At 39.7% G+C, this 16789-nt stretch overlaps 1 protein-coding gene across 11 annotated transcripts in view; it reads left to right on the forward strand.

Annotated features, from left to right (window-relative positions):
• msi2b (musashi RNA-binding protein 2b) overlaps positions 1-3657 on the forward strand; it is a 271166-nt gene extending 267509 nt beyond the window's left edge. For 7 of the 11 annotated variants that reach the window (XM_005928504.2, XM_005928503.2, XM_005928507.2 and 4 more), the window contains one exon: positions 669-3657. Coding sequence is in view for 6 of the 11 variants with exons in the window: in XM_005928503.2 (XP_005928565.1) it covers positions 669-713 (45 nt within the window). In the remaining 5 variants the exon portion in view is untranslated. The remainder of the gene's footprint in view (positions 1-668) is intronic. The other 4 variants (XM_005928505.2, XM_042223592.1, XM_042223591.1 and 1 more) reach the window with 1 other exon arrangement.
• Positions 3658-16789: the final 13132 nt, after the last annotated feature.

Below are 16789 nucleotides of genomic sequence, written 5' to 3' on the forward strand. Positions count from 1 at the left end.
GGTACCAATAGGCCCAAAGTTGGCAAAAAATATCACCGTCACACCACAACCAGTAGCCTGAAATGTTGATACAAGGCAGAATAGAGCAATGCTTTCATGTAGTTTCCACCACATTCTGGCTCTACCATCAGAATGAAATTGTTTTTTCCCAGTTTTTTCCCACTTTTGAGGTTGGTGACCCCGTGCAAACTGTAGCCTCAGTTTCCTGTTCTTATCTGACCGGAGTGGCAGGCAATGTGGTCTTCTGCTGCTGTCGGTTTAATTCCATCTAACCAATCAGCTACTGGCATGTGATTGGCTGATTAGATACTGGTATGAGCAGATATATCTAATAAAGTGGCAGGTCAGTATATATGCACAAATGCTAAATTAATAAGCCGTTTAAGTATATAGTGTGGTATTTGTGACAGCCTAGACTTTTTGTTATTGGACAGGCTGTTTTTACAGTAATTGGTGCTTCTGTTATGCTTGCAGGAAATTTTGACCTGTAGCAGATTCTTAGAATCATATCCCAGTTATTCATGCTTCAGCAAGCCTGCAAAATACGTCACAGCGAGTATTATTTATGTTCGAGACTTACTCTAATTAAATGTATGCTTTCTAATGCTGTTGTTCCTTTTTTTTTTTCCTCTTTTTTTTGTTGTTGTGTTTTTTCCTTTATCACCCAGCAGAGTATATCTGGTGGCCCAGGAAAGACAGGACGAAGTTTCTAATTGGCTTTGTGTGCAGGTGATGCTAATCCAACTTCAAGCACTACAGTGTCACCCCGGCAAAACGAACGAAAGTCGGAACCATATGAAGAAGAAAAGAAAATGTTTATCATCTCAGAAAAATAACAACTGCTGTACTATAATCCAAACCTCCTATAACTTTACAACCTGGTTTGGTATGATGTTTCATGTCGAGTTCATTCACCTACTTTCTTCCTCTGTTAGCTTTTCTTTTGATTAGCCTTGAGAGAGTCGTTTTAGTTGAACCTTTAATTTTGTGTCGTTTTTATTTTATTTTCTGGTATTGTTGTGTAAATCTTTTTTTTTTTTTGCTTTTTTTTTTTTGCTTTTTTTCGTTTGAAGTACGGCGGTCATAGCCAAGAATATCTTCAAAGTCACGTCTTCATCTTTGTACCGGTGAGTCTAAAAGGAAAAAAGCTCGGGATGTTTCATTCAGTCTTTCTGCAAAAAAAAAAGAAAAGAAAGAAAACACAAGAAAAAAAAGCTCAGTGCGGAAAGACTCGGAGAAGAAAAAAAAAACATTTTAAGGAAATTTTAAAGAAGGTATCTAAGTAATAAATCTTAGTAGCTGTTTTATTTCTTGTGATGTCTCATTGTTAACCATAATTACCTATTTTTGGGCAATACAAAGAGGACTCCAATATTTTTATGGTCCTTTTTTATAAGTGTTGTTTTTGTTGTTTAGAAATATATATATATGCTATAACAAATTTCATATAACTACATTGTGAATTCAAACTTGAGAAAAAGAAATGTAGCTGTACATATTATTCCAGTCACTGCATATAACCAACTCAGTGAGAGAATAGCATATTTTTGTGATGGTGTGTCAAAAGAACATGTTATAGCGTGTGAATAGAAGACAAAGCTGTAAACAGTTATTATTCTACTTTTTTTTTTTCTGCTGGAAGACGGTATAACAACCCCACACGGAAACAAACACACGAACACACACACGCCTAGCGCACACACACTTGCTCTGTAAATACTGAAGCTGAATAATTTTACAAGTGTCATACCAGCAAAATTTACAAGCGGTGAGTCAACACAGTTTTGGAGAAATAATAATAATAATCATTTTAAAAAATAAAGAGCCTGATTGGTATCTTTTTGTCTAACTGTTACAGTATCAGTATCATTTCAAAGAGAAAGTTTAAAAGAAAAAAAAAGATGATTAAATCCAAAGCACACTGTACTTAGATCTGAAGATTAGAACTTGAAGCAGGCTCTGCGCATCCTGACACTTTTCTACTCTTGAGAGGAACTTGTTAGCTGCAATGTTGATGTTTGTTTCATCCTGCACGTTCCCGATTAGTTCTTTTTCTTTCCTTTGGAACACAACATCTGGGCTCTGTGCCCGAGTCTTTATGTAACGCTCGTTGTCCGACTCAGATCTTTTTCTTTCTTTCTTTTTTTTTTGAGTGAATTAGGAAAGTAAACGTTTTGATACCATACCTCAGCCTTCCTGAGTTCTCTTATGGAATCATTGGCAGGTTTTTTAATTTATTCTAGTGGCAAAACAAATGAAAACACTGAAAGGTAATTAAGCAAGTAATCATTGCACTGTGAGTTGTAAAGTACAGGCCATTTTTTTTCTATTTGCACATGTATATGTTGGCTTTTTTTAAAAAAAAAGAAAAAGGAAACTGCCCTGTGCTTTGGGATAGCATGAAGGATTTCGGAGCTGGCGTGTTCTCGACTAGACAAAACACTTGAGCGTTTTGAGGCGAGTTCACAGCGTGGGAAGAAGTAACTGGTTATGTTGCTGTGTACACATGGATTTCTTTATAGAGTAGACCCATGTCTCATCTGACGATATTTAATACGGGGTCAAAAGATGACACTGAATAATTCACTATCTACCACTGCACCGGGTTTTCCACAGTACGTGTGGTCGATGGTTTTACTCGTGATGATGATTTATTAATAATAATCATAATAATAATAGGCTCCAGTATGCGTTCAAGTTTTGAAATTCGATGCCGCCGCAGATGCGTTTGCTGTTTTCCTTTTACCCGCGTCTCGTCTCATTTCTTTTCCTTTTAAAACAACCAGGTAAAGAACTATGCTGGATTACTTTTAAAGTAAACGATATGGAGGTGTGATCGAGTAATAATTTAAACAGTCAAGAGAAGAAGAAGAAAAAAAAAAACAACTTGTAATGTTCAAATGTAAAAGAAAATAAGAAACACAAAACTATAAAAAAAGATGCTTCTTTGCTGATTTCAAGTTTAATCAGAGTTTTATTGATACTTTGTGGTTTATATATTAATAATTGTAATATACTATTAAAATGTACTGTGCATCCATTACTTTCTCTCTTTCCATTCCCCATCCTCAGAGATCCTACGATATTTTGTTGCTCATTCATGTACTTCATTAGTGTGTAAAGAAATCACAGTTAACTTGTAAACAGAGTGCTGTCTTTGATACCAGTGTAGTGCTCTTTGTTGTTCTCCCTTGCTCTACCTCTCCTTTCTCTCATATTTATCCCTCTCCCTCTTGCGCTCTTTTTCTATCTCCTGTAATTACAAAGTAGATGTTATAGAGGACTCATTAATATAATACTTGTAGTGAATAGTGGATTTAGGACCAGTCGAGATATACCTTTCTCTCAACGATCATGTTATTCTGGTATTTGCAGACAGTTATTTTGTTAGAGGTTCATTGTAATTTTTCCCTGTATGTTTTTTTTCTTTTCTTTTTTTTTTGGTTTGGTTTTGCCACTCTCACATGGTTTCAGCTAACCAAAGCTCTCATGGATGAACAATAGAGAAATAGTTGCTGTAAGATGGAATTGTACACAAGGCATTATTTGGATCCCCACCCTTGAATGTTTTTAAAGGGGTGTGCCATACTACCTTAAATGCTAATGCTAGATATGCAAAACTTTTGTGTTTGATTGTTGCTTTCCTTTTTTTTTTTTCAAGAGGGACACAAGCTGAAATCACGGGAAAAAAAACAATTTTTACTTAAGATATTTCATATTTTTTTAAGAGACATGCGAGTTATTACCACATACGTCATCAGTCACAGAGCTGTTTAAAGAGCCTCTTCTATCTTTTAATGTTTGTACACTTTGCAGATATCCCAGGCTCCTCTGGTGTCATTTTTTTTAGATGATACAGTTTTTGAGCTCTTATTTATTTGGGAACTGTTAATGACTTTTTTTAAAATCTTATTTGAATCTGTTAACAGTGTTTCTGACACTACAGAGGCATTACTGACACACACAGAGAAACACTGCAAATACTGAACAGAGAACCATTAGAGGAATATCAGCAGGTGCTGAGGGGTGTCGAGTTTGTCACGTCTGATTAATAGACAGTTAAATTCCTGTCCAGAGTTGGACCTGCAACCTGAAGCTGTGATGCATTGCCAAGCTAGAATAGATTATTATTAACAACCTTGTCAAAGGATGCCTGGACTTAACATGTTTAGATTTACACAAGCAAAAACAAACTTATTAAAACAATGGGATTGCTGCTGGAGCCGCTGCTTGGACCCCAATACAGCCAGTGCAGTTGAGCCTTTTTGAGCATAATCTCTGTTTGCTAATTTACTGGCTCTTTAAATTAACGATTAATATTACTCTGTTGTTAATAAGTTAACATTAGTGCGCTCTTTCTTCCTAACCAGTCTGCACACAGCACATAGAGTACACAGCAGCTTTGTCAGTGATGCTAATAAGTTATCTTGTTTTTTTGTTTTGTTTTGTTTTTAAAGTAAATGATGAAAGTAAATGATCTTTACTTTACTTTCTGAAGGTAAAATTGTTCTTTTTTTAAAAATTAAAATTAGGCAGCGGCCAACTATCACATATGTCAGTATCTTAGCGATGTAGAGTGATCACTCACTTTAGAAAAATGCAGTATTTGTGGAAAAAGTTTTATTGTTTGAAATATAAAAAGAAATGTATTAATAGCAGAAGAACAATAACTGAACACATTTTGGTTATAATTTAATTCTCAAAGTAATAAAAGAAATTCCTCCTGTTCATTTAAATATTTTAATTGTATAATTAACTCAAACGCAACCCAGTCGCGTTCCAGTTTTCTTGGCGTTTTTTTCCAAACAGCATATACCAGAGCAGCAAGCACACACTACACTGTGCTGTCGCGGTGCCTGTTGTCTCTTAGTCTATAATTAACCCTTTTTCACTGGAAAGAAGGCTTGAAATGGCTTGTTTTCCCTCACACAATATCAAAATTGACTCTTCTATTGTTTTGTGATCCTGTAGCTTGGACTTTAAGGTAGCATGGCTCTGTTGCTGTAATTTCATTTTATCTCAAACTGACAGCAGTTTACAGCTGATGAATGTTACACATCTTAGTAGACTAGCTTATCCATTTGGGGAGAGGGGAGGGGACTTGGTTTAAGAAAAAAAAATAATCAAAAAAGAAAAAAAGTCAACCTGGAAGGTGTTGACATTTGTAGTGTACTACCGTATCCATTTAAACTTGAATCTCGAGGCAAGTGCTAGGCAATGGCCAAACAACCCCATCAGTTCGAGGTGGGGGTGGGGGGGGAATCCCACCCTGAAACCGTACACACTTATGGGATTTCTGTCATCCTGGGTTCACAAGCGTTTTCTGAATATGAACAAACGGTTCCTAAAAGCTGGAACACCAGGCTTTACAGGCTCTGCTCCATTTCCAATGAATCAGACAGACTTTGAAGGCTCATTGAATGTTCTTGAGCATTTTTATCCAAAAAGAGGCTTACTCATAGTGGTGCTAATGGGTTTTTTGAAAAAGCAAAAAACCAGACAGTGTGCCCTTATCTCTGAGAGATACTGGATACCGTCACAGTGAACACAAAGTTAGGTCTCCGGCCAGTTCACAAAGTGACTCTCGCTAACAACGCTATTTAAAGTTTTTATGGCTCGATATATCAAAGATCAGTTCATGTTCACAAATCTGGACTGAACTCTTCAAGGTGACGGAAATGGCACAAGTTCGCCTGTACTACTGTGTTTTTGGGGTGAACTTCCCCTCCAGTCCAAACCATTGCCATCTCACGCCATGCTCATCGCCAAATATATACATATAATTGCAATATATATGTATATAGATGAATATATATACTTGCAATTCACGCTCATTTGAACTGAATAATATTAGACTGGAGACCTCAGCTGTATACAGAATAATCCTCGTCACACAGCCACGCCCAGGTTCATTTAGTCCACTCATCATTATTGGTTCGCCATCATGCGAGTTCTCCCCCGGCGTGTTGTCGAGGTTGGAGTGGACCGCACGGCCACGAGGGGTGTCCAGAGGCTCTTCAGACTGCACGGCCTGCAATGTGAGGCTCTGCCGTGTCTCCGCAGGCTGAGCGCAGAGCTCTCTCCACCGCTGTCTGCCCATTCCTAACACTTGCCCCTTTTTTTTATGTTAACCGACTTTTTATGGCGAGAGACAGACAGACTTGACTGACATCTGAAAGCATCTTTCAGGTTATCATATGGCTTGCTCAAGCCCTGTTGTAAAATATACTAAAATAATAATGATAATAATAATGGATGGGGGTCTCTCACATATCAAATGTGGAAAGTCTAATTTTATATTTGTATTTTCAAATAATAATATTGACAAAAAAATGTCTGTGAAAGGTTTCCATCCTCTACTGTGGTCCAGAAATCGATGTGTCTGTCTGGAAAATAAATAAAATAAACTGAATTGTTATATGACTTCTTTCCACTGTTGCGTAGTATTTGTGTTTTTCTGAACCCGAATATCACAGTGCAGATTTGTGGGAAACTATCACTATTATATCACAGAATTATGTTTATTTTCTGTTTATTTTATTTTTTTGAAAAAGGGATAATATCATATCGCATTTTGACCGGACCACACACACTGAGCATGTTAGCTCCTGGGATCCTTCGAGGTCTCTCATAAGTCAGCAGGATTAATAGCCTAAGATGCATTTGGGGAAAATGGTGAGCAAACAAAGACTGACGTGTAATTCTGCTGCCCCTCAGTGGTCTCTCGCAGCGCCTGAGAAGATGCAGTGCTTTCAGGGAAGCACATTCGCCAGTGCCTTATTCTTCATCAGCGTCACATGGAGAGCATCAGCATTAGCCGAGGCTCAGTGTATAAACGGCTGGGGATGTGATAGAGTAGATGAGCAAACAGGCTGCTGCATGACAGGCCATTTCAGGGCCTTACAATAGTACCTTTTGATGCGTTTGTCACGCTGTGCTTAGTTCTGCTTCTTCCCGAGATGGAGAATTTAACCTCAGATGGCAGAAGCAAAAATCTGATTCCGAGTCATTTTCTGAGGTGAAACACTTGACGATGAAGAAAAAATTCAGCTGCTTTCTGACTGGATCGTTCCATTTTTTCACACATTTTTTACTAAACCTAACTCACAGACACACTAAGGATAACAATAGTGTATTGAGTTCACGACAATAGATTTAAAACACCTTTTTTTGTATATGTTTACCGTGATAGATGGCGATAGTTAAACATGACGCCGGTGGAATTCAGGGATCAGGATTTTTAATGTGGGTGCTTGTCAGGTGAGACCGACGGTCCGACAGCTCCATCACTCACTTAGACACGGCAATCCATAAATTCAGACTGAGATCAATACTCTTGGCTCAGCTCTGTTTTTCACAGCCGAGGCACTGCGAGTTTAGATCACGCTGCATTCATTTTTGTGTTTGTGTAATGAGCACAATGATGATCCAATTTGGCAGTGTGGGCTGTTTCACTTTCTTACAAAAGAAACTGCTCTGGATTTTCTTGCTGTCTGTCCGAGGAATTGACTCTTAGATTTAAAGAAATCAAAGCAAACATTAATACAGGCGAAACTTTAGAAGCAAAGATGGTAAATATGAAAAATGGCTTAACCTCAGGCAGATGTGAACGGAGTTTGTCCAGACTCTGGTCACTGTAATTAGCAGACAAATCTGTCAAAGAGCCGATGCTCACGTTGACTGTGTTTTTAACTCAGAGGCCTAACTGCTTGACCTTTCCAGTCCACCTGCCTTTAATTAAGTGCTAATTAAAAGTGCCATTATGATCAGAGAGCTCTACACTCGTCGGCCCTTAAATACAAGGATTCGGGTCTTTAGTGGAACTCGGCAAGACAATCAGCAGTCATGGGAGCTAAATGTCAGCTCACAGCGGAGAAAAGGAAGCTGTAATAATCAGTGAAATCAAACTTTGCTTTAAAGTAGAAATACTATAAATGATATTTGAGCATGAGCCTCTATACTGTGAAAATGTATCTCCTGTTTCAAAAAAAAGGGTAAATGTGAAAGGGGCTAAGGGTCGTGATTAGCATTATCCAAACAGACACAAACACAGATCATAGCAAATATGTGGGGCATATAGCAGCATGTCACAGGCTCATTTGATGGCCTCACCTCATACCAGTCACACTGTGCAAATTTCCCATGGGCCAGCACTAACAGGCTGAATGTGACAGCTCCTGGCAAACACAAAACAAGCCACAGTGCACGGAAATGCCATTGCGAGGATGCAGCATGGCAACGACGGCGGCGATGCTGAGGTTGCTGTGGAGGTGTAATGAAGAAGTTCAAGAGGTGGTCCATTTCCACCTCCGTGTGCCTGAAAAGCAGAGGGAGAGAGAGCGGAAGAATACCTTTCCGCCATGCATATTCATGGCGTGATGTGGTGCTGCAGGAGACTCACATCCCCCATCCTCAGCCTGCGAGGACACCTCAGAGCCCCTCAGCACTTATTAACGGTAATTAAGAGCTAGTCTGAGATGCTGGCAATGTTTAATTGCCAATTACAGGTAGGTTAGCTATAGATGAAAATGACAGCTATTTATGTATCACATCAGCCTAAATCATCAAGTTGTGTTTATGCCTTGAAAATGGGAAAGGAATGAAAGGTTGGGAAGCATCCAGGATCCTCACACGAGCCTGGCATTGTAGGAATTCAAGTGCAATAATGAGCAATGTTCAATGGATATGCACTTAATTTTATGTGCATCACTAAATTATCTCCCCACACAGCCATGTAATGGTTGCTCCTCTTTTGAAGCGGAAAATTTTTTTGACAGTGCTGTGTAATAGAGTCAATAGTTGATGAGAAGACTGCTGTGGATGGGGAGATGAGGCACTCAGGTGGCTGTTTCCTCCCAGACTCCAGGCCTAATGTAGCCTTTGGCATGGAAATTGACGTGACATTGATGGGCACTCTCCCGCCAGCAGAGAGTCATGTGCCTGCACAGCCTTCCAATTCGCTAATAATTGCTGATTAAAAACTAGTTAAGAGTCCATGAAAACTCAAATATGCATTAACCAAATGACCTTCTGGGAATGGCAAACGTCTGAAGCCAAGAGCACAGGTGCTTTTCTTGTGCGGGCTTGGATCGTGGATCGTTGTTTAAGAAACAAATGGGAGCGTACTGAGTTGTTCTACTGAGCTTTTAGGAAATTACTTTTATTATGACCCCATCCTCACTCTGTTGTTTCACAGCTCACGTCACCTTTCATTACAGAATATTTAGTCTCTAAAGTTTTAAATAACATCAGGAAAATTATATTAAATAGCATAATCCAATAGATTAGGCCTTGGTTTTTATAGGTGGCAGCCTGTTAGACTATAGATTATGAACAATCTAAATCAGGATAGTTTTGCTTTAAAATTTGCAACAGATGTGATAACTGTAATCTCATTACTTTCATATGTTAATTATTACTCTAATATAAATTATGCTAATTACAATTTGTTGCGAGGGTAAGGATTATCACACTACCGTTCTACCCAGTGAAGGTTTTGACAGCATTTATATCACCTCATTAATACAATGCCATTGTTTTGTCTACGTCTAGTTTGTTTCTGTTATCTGTTGTCATAGATGTGCCTCGTTGAATATACATATATAATATATATAATCATTTTCTCCAGTAAAGTATGCTTTTGCATTTGAATTCTTACAGGTGAGGAAAGATGCTGTGTCCAGTCTATTTTCAGCCATTATAGTGTCTGTAATTCGAGAGAGTGTGTGTAGCCAGCAGCATGAAAAGCAGGGTAGACCATGAGCTAAGTGACTCAGAAAATTCACATATTGTGCCCCTATTTTCTCTCATATTATCCACCAGATGAAGCATTACATGCTTACAAAGGCCATCGGTTTTGGCCCCCGACTACAGAGGATGCAGCTGTCTGTTCATTGTTCATCATCATTGTCTTCATGGATCTGATGATGCTCCCGAATCAATAGTTGCCTCAGAGCAAACTAGTGAGCAACAGACTGTAGAAGCAGGCGAGAGTGACAATTATCACTGGAGGACAGAGTGAAAATACAAAGTAGGTGTCAAGGGAGGCGGGGGGGTTGGGGGGTATTGGTGTTGATGGGATCATTACCAACGGATTAATGGTTCTTTAGCTGGGTACTACAAAATGCTCAGATAGAAAAATATACTATCTAGTCACCCAATCACAACTTGGTGCATTTAGGCATGCTGTCAGCGCAACCTGCTGAAGTTCAAACTCAACATCAGAATGGGGAAGAAAGGTGATTTAAGTGACAATGAATGTGGAATCGTTGTTGGTGCCAGATGGGCTGATCTACTGGGATTTTTCCCCAAACAACTATCTCTAGATTTTACACAGAGAAAGTCTGACAACAACAACAAGTACACATATATATCCAATGGGCACCAGTTTTCTGTGTAAAAATGCCTTGTTGATCTTAGAGGTGAAAGGAGAATGGCTGGAGTGCTTGGAGCTAATAGGAAGGTAGCAGTAACTCAAACAACCACTCATTACAGATAAGGTGAGGTATCTCTGAAACCTGTCAAAACCTGAAATAAACATGAAAGTATGGATCATTCCACTTCCAGTGGGAGTCCAACCCAATATGAGCCAGTTATCTCTTATAGGCTGGCTGGTCATAGTACATTGGTGCAATCTTATCTTTATTTAAAAGTGTACAATCAGGCATAACATTATGAGCACTGACAGGTGAAGTGAATAACACTGATTATCTCTTCATCATGGCACCTGTTAGTAGGTGTGATGTATTAGGGGGCATGTGAACATGTCGTCACAGTTGATGTGTTAGAAGCAGAAAAAATGGGCAAGTGGAAGAGTGATGAACCAGTGTCAGGGCCATGGGTGGCCAAGGCTCACTGATGCATTGGGGAGCGGACGATCCAGCAGCCAAGCTACCGAGGCTCAAATAGCAGAAATTTTAGAAAAGTGTGAGAATACACAGTGCATCTGTGCATTGTTGCATATGTGGCTGCACAGCTGCAGAACAATCAGGGTGACCATGCTGACTCTGGTCTGCCCAAGAAAGTGCCAAAAATGGGCACATAAGCATCAGAACCATATCTGGTCATATCTGATGAATCATGTTTCTTTTTACATCACGTGGATGGATGTGTTCGTGTGTGTAACTAACCTGGGGAACACCTGGTACCAAGATGCACTATAGGAAGAAGACAAGCCAGAGGAGGCAGTGTGATGTTTTGGGTAATGTTCTGCAGGTAAGTGTTGGGTCATGCCATTCATGTGACAGTAGCTTTGACACGTACCACCCTAACTAAGCATTGATGTACAACACGCACACCCTTTCATGGTAACGGTAGTCTCTGATGGGTGTGGCCTCTGTCAGCATGATAAGGCTCTCAGTTACAAAGCACAAGTGGTCCAGGAATGGTTTGAGGAGCAGGACAATGAGTTTGAGGTGTTGACTTGACCTCCAAATTCCCCAGATCTCATTCCAATCGAGCATCTGTGGGATATGCTGGACAAACAGCTTTAATCTATGTTGGCCCCACCTCTCAACTTACAGGACTTAAAGGATCTGTTGCTATCATATCAGCAATCAAAAGGGGGGACCAACAAATTCTTTTTGTGTCTCAGTTTGGATATTTGAGAAGGTGCCAGGTTCCACAGCTGAAAATACTGAATTCTCTGATATCTTTTAACTTTGATTCGCTTACACTGAAACTCCCACTCGTCTTGCATGTCCTTGTGTGGTGTCTTCTCAGAATAAGAAATTGACAAGAAGAGTTTAACAGCCTCATTTGCTGTCAGAAAAATTGCCATCAAAACGACAGTGTTTGATGTCCAGAGCCACTGTCAACAAACAGCCATATCACAGCACAGTGTATTCCAGATGTGATACGGTATCATCAAAAAACACATCTACAAAGTATCGCTGCCCTGATAAAAGAATGTCCATGTCATTTTTAATGCAATAAAAAAGCCCCCCCCCCCCAAAAAAAATCAGTTTTGCTGCCTCTGAAGCCGCTGCGAGCGCTAATGAGAACTGTAACCCGCCGTGCATGAGTAGCAGCAAACGCATTTTCATTGGTTAATGCTGGCGTGCAGAGGTCTGTAATCAGATAAAATTGATTTGTGTGAAATCTCAAGCAGTTTGTCTCAATATCTGCTTTGGAGAAATGTCAGAGATTTGAAGGCAAGGTCACGCTCAAGGTCATTTTCATATCTCATCAGGAACATTTGTCATCAGCAGGTAACACAGTAACACAAGTGATAATAAATAAACTGGATAGTCGCAGCATCCTCAAATGGCTTTTTCAGAGGAGGAATACACCTACAGTGGTTCAAAGCACCGATTGAATTTATTGTAGTTACAGTTTAACAGCAGTATGAAGTCATGGTAATACATTAGAGAGTAAATCCGAGCCATCGCAGCAGTCTCTTGCCTTTTTATGTTTTTCTTCCCCCGTATGTGTGTCTGTGTGTTTAGTCGACGCATGCTCTTATCAATCTCTGCACAATAACAGAAAACAATTTGCTAATGTTTTGAAAATAGCTTTCCCCATCCTGTGCTCCAGCATTGAGAGATGTATGCACAATTTCATAAACACAATCAGTGCGCTGAATGGTGGCACTGATATTCTGAAAAAAAAAAAAAATCTCATTATTGTTCCTGAGCTATGGAAAAGCAGTCAATGGCCCATATCACACAAAAAGCCCCCTCCCCACCTCCCCGTCCTCGTCTTTCTCCCTCCACCCTTCACACCAGCCCAGTGGCACACAAAGCTTAATTCCACCTAGAAGCAAACACTATGCGGCAGTTTGCTGAGAGAATATTAGAGATGACCTGAAAGAAATCATCGGCGGGACAGCTTGCATTTGCCACAGTTTTCTGAGGCTACGCCGGCGCTCCTGTCGTTCGGATCACGTGGACGTGCTGCTGCTGTCTTGTTCCGTCAGTGCAGCTGGACTGACTCATGTCTGATTTCAATCTGACACCTGTGTCACACATTCTGCCTCCATACATGGATTTCCAGTCCTTTGTAACTTACTCCGGCTTCCTCTCACTCATGTACAAGTGGCAAGAAGAGTGGAGGCCGAGCAGTGTGAGTAAACAGGAAACGAATGATCAGGGGCTTGTGGGATTATATGCACAGTTAACTAATGGCCACACTTGAAGGGAGGTGGTGGTACGGTGGGGTGGGGGCCACGCTGTACATTGCGGAGATCGCTGAACCCGAGCATGTGGACGGCTTTGTGATGGATGATGACAGCCTGCTGCATAATCACTTCAATGAGTCATAATAAGGGCAGGCATGTATGAAGTCTCTTCAACGTTGACTCTTAGAGCCCTTTTACATTACAGGCACAGTATACACACATATGTATTAAGAAATAGTCATAGTGGAATTTTAGCCATCGTTTTTTTTTTCCTCTCATACTAACTTTTCCCTCGATACTTTAAAATATTACAAAGGCAGCTACTTTTATTTTAGACAATGTGAGGGGCCTGGGCCTTACGTTGCTGTTGGTTGTTAGCCTTTTTTTCCCCCTTCCTCCTTTGTAGGTGCTTATAAAAGGCCCCTCCCATCTAATAAAGGAAATTACTTCACCTACTTGGAAGTCTGATTTGGTTTTCATTTACTTTGGTTTGCTTGCGTTGCAGTTAATCCTAAATTGAGCCACATATTCTTTATAGGTCAGAAACTACAGTTAATACATTTTTTCTTTGTGAACTGTTGCTGTCTGGAACTCCCTTCTCTATGTTCTAAACAACCGTAAGAGATATTTATCATAAGATACCGAGAGGTGTTTGAACTGCTTGAAGATGTTTCAGCTCTCATCCAGGAGCCTTCTTCAGTGATGAGTCAGTCCTAACCAAGAATAACTAAATCAGTTATTTATATATTCACCAAACCATAACCAGGCTACCAACCCTGCAGAGAAGGTCACATACACATACACGCACAGTGTAATGGATCACACTGTGTTAGGCTGTGCTTCTTTCTGTGTTTCTTTGAAACAGGGATTAGGGACTAACATTTATGTAGTCCATTCCCATAGTTTATAAACTACAGGGCACATTTTCCCTGTTGCTGTGACAGGACAGTAAACGGCATACTACTGTGCCGTCACCACAATGAATATACTGACTGAATGTAATTTTTTCTTTTGTCAAATAGAGACATATCACCTTTTTGTTTGTTTTTAAATAATGTATTTTCAATTATTTAAAAAAAAATCAAGTTTAGCTTTATGTTGCCTATGAGTAAAGGAGGTTTGACACTGTACATACCAACACTTTTAACCATATTTAGCTATGGCGTAAACCTGCTAAATATGAGCCCGTTAGGACTTGTAATATTGCTAGCATGCTGATGTTAGCATTTAGTTCAAAGCCCTACTGTGCCTAGCTACAGCCTCACAGAGCCGCTAGCATAGCTGTAGGCTCCTGGTCTCTTTACAACAGGTTCAAAATGTCAGTGAAGTAGCTTATTTGCTACCTAGAGAGTTTGCTATGCTCTGGGGATGTATCTAGGTGACACTTTTAAACTCTGCACCAGAGGAGCATGTCTTTGTTGCACACAAAGCTTTATTATCCTTTACTTTGAATTACAATGTTCTATATAGCTTTGGGAAATGAAAATGTGCTGGTGGCCCTAGAGGGCGGTGCCCATTAATCACACATTTTTCAAGTATGACACAGCTCTCAAGCACTGTAAAATAAAATCATAGAAAGAGTTCGAGTTAAAAAACAAAACAAAAAAAAAAAAAACATTCATCCCGAGTGTGCTATAGAAAGTATGAGCCATGCACTTTACTCCCAAATCATTTGAGCACTTGCAGCTTCCTGCACTGCTGCACATTCTCAGTGAGCACACTGGTGATGTTAATTAAACTCTACGAGGGTTCGGGGTGATCGCTGGAACCGGGCCTGCAGTAGCTGTTCTTTGAACCATGATGTACATCAGATCAGTGGCAAACTTTTGAAAGCACTTCAGGCAGACATTGGATAATTTAAGGTTTATGCTGATCATCACAGATCACTAAATGTCAGGGACTGTCTGGTCAGTGCTGATATATTCATACAAGAAAGCGGGAGATGCACTCAGATGATACACTGCCTCTGGTTCCTGTCCCTATCAAGAATGAGCAGCATGTAAGGACCCGTCTAAATGCGTGAGGGCTTTCAATAGAAAAATGGCTCTATGAAGCAGTCCTTGACTGATGGAGCTGAGAAATGTCATAAATCACACTTGTGCTGTAGTAACTTACAAAACCAAACCAGGAGCAACTGAGGAATAAAACTGCAAATTATAGAACCATTTTTCACAAATATAAGGCCGAGATGAGGGTAATAAATACACAATTACACATGGATTTAGTCAGATTTAACATTCTCAGCCACAGAGCAGATGGGTTTTAAAAAGCCCCGTTAAGACACAAATGTGTTTTAGATCCAATCCTTCATGTCGTGGGTCACAAGAAAACTGGCCTGTAATATGACAAATCATTATCTGAGAATACTTGTGATATTTAAAGGTACTTTTTGCAATTACCTTCTTGAAAATATAACTGTACTTTTCACCACCAGGGGGCAGTGCATTACTATTGCAAACAAAGTATTGAAACATTTTAGGATATGTGCTGCTTTTGAACCCTTTTCTAACATCTTCAAGAGGCTTTTCTTTTATCAGGCCTCATTGTTCACAAGAACGTGTTCTTGATGACTTGCCTGGTTAAATCAAGGTTACATTGACTCACTGCACCATCTTGTGGTACAAATTGGTATTAAACAAAAGTACACCTCACTCCAGTTTATCTTTATTTTATATCGCTTCAATGGCATAGAAATAAAGACAAAAATATTAAAGGTGCTTTTTTAAAAGCACCTTTAATATCCCATATACTACCAATAATATGTTTCTAATACTCCTGTACTTTTATTCAAGTCACTGATAGTGGAAACAAAGCTGCTTTCTTTCTTTCTTTTTTGAAAAAGGGTCACTGAGCTCATCCTTTTTGCAGCAGTCCTGAGGTGAGAAGACATTCGGCATCTAGTTCACAAACACCTCAGCGCAGACGAATTGTTAATAGAAAGATCAAACCTTTTAGTGACCTTCCAGACCACTAGACAATCTCTCTGAGCACCAGTCCACTAACCATCAAGCCCCATGTTGCCTTCACGAAGTGCACAGTAATCAAGGTGAAATTGAAGGGGTGGCAGTAAACACCGGTTCAATTTTATGGACAGAATAGGGTGAGAAAAAAAAATGTGTGTACACGTGTTTGTGGTGAAAATACACCACCTGCAGTGTCAACAGCTTCCAGGGTCATCACAGCATTCGAAGAACTTCCAAATTTAACTCCCTCCACCAGACAAACATTTCAAACTACAGTACTGTGCAAAGGTTTTCAGGGGCTTTCAGAGAGTTTGGAAAGCTACTTTGTTTGATTTTTTCCCCACTTTTTTTCCAAAGGGGATCTAAGCAGATTACATGCTCATGCAGAAAAAGTCCTATAGCATCTAGAAGTCATAACAGAAACTAAGAAATTTGTATTGAAACATCTAAGTCAAGGTCAAAGTTAAAATTTTATTACATTTTTTGTTCATTTAAATCAGATAAAGAAACATAGTTAAGGAAAAAAAAAATCTAAAAGCTGAGGCGCATGGCCTCTGTTCATAAAATCAAGAGGTGATTAAAATAAGCGTCTCATCTTGTGAAGCTCAGCTTGTGTGACTCAGTGTGTGCTAATCCTACTCCCACAAGGGGGCGTCTTTGAACAACAATCGGCAGCCTTGCTCACTGGTGATGTTGATGATGATGATGC

The sequence above is a fragment of the Haplochromis burtoni genome, unplaced genomic scaffold (assembly GCF_018398535.1).
Source record: "Haplochromis burtoni strain Fernald_Lab_line unplaced genomic scaffold, NCSU_Asbu1 Contig_115, whole genome shotgun sequence".
In the NCBI taxonomy this organism is placed as follows: Eukaryota; Metazoa; Chordata; class Actinopteri; order Cichliformes; family Cichlidae; genus Haplochromis; species Haplochromis burtoni.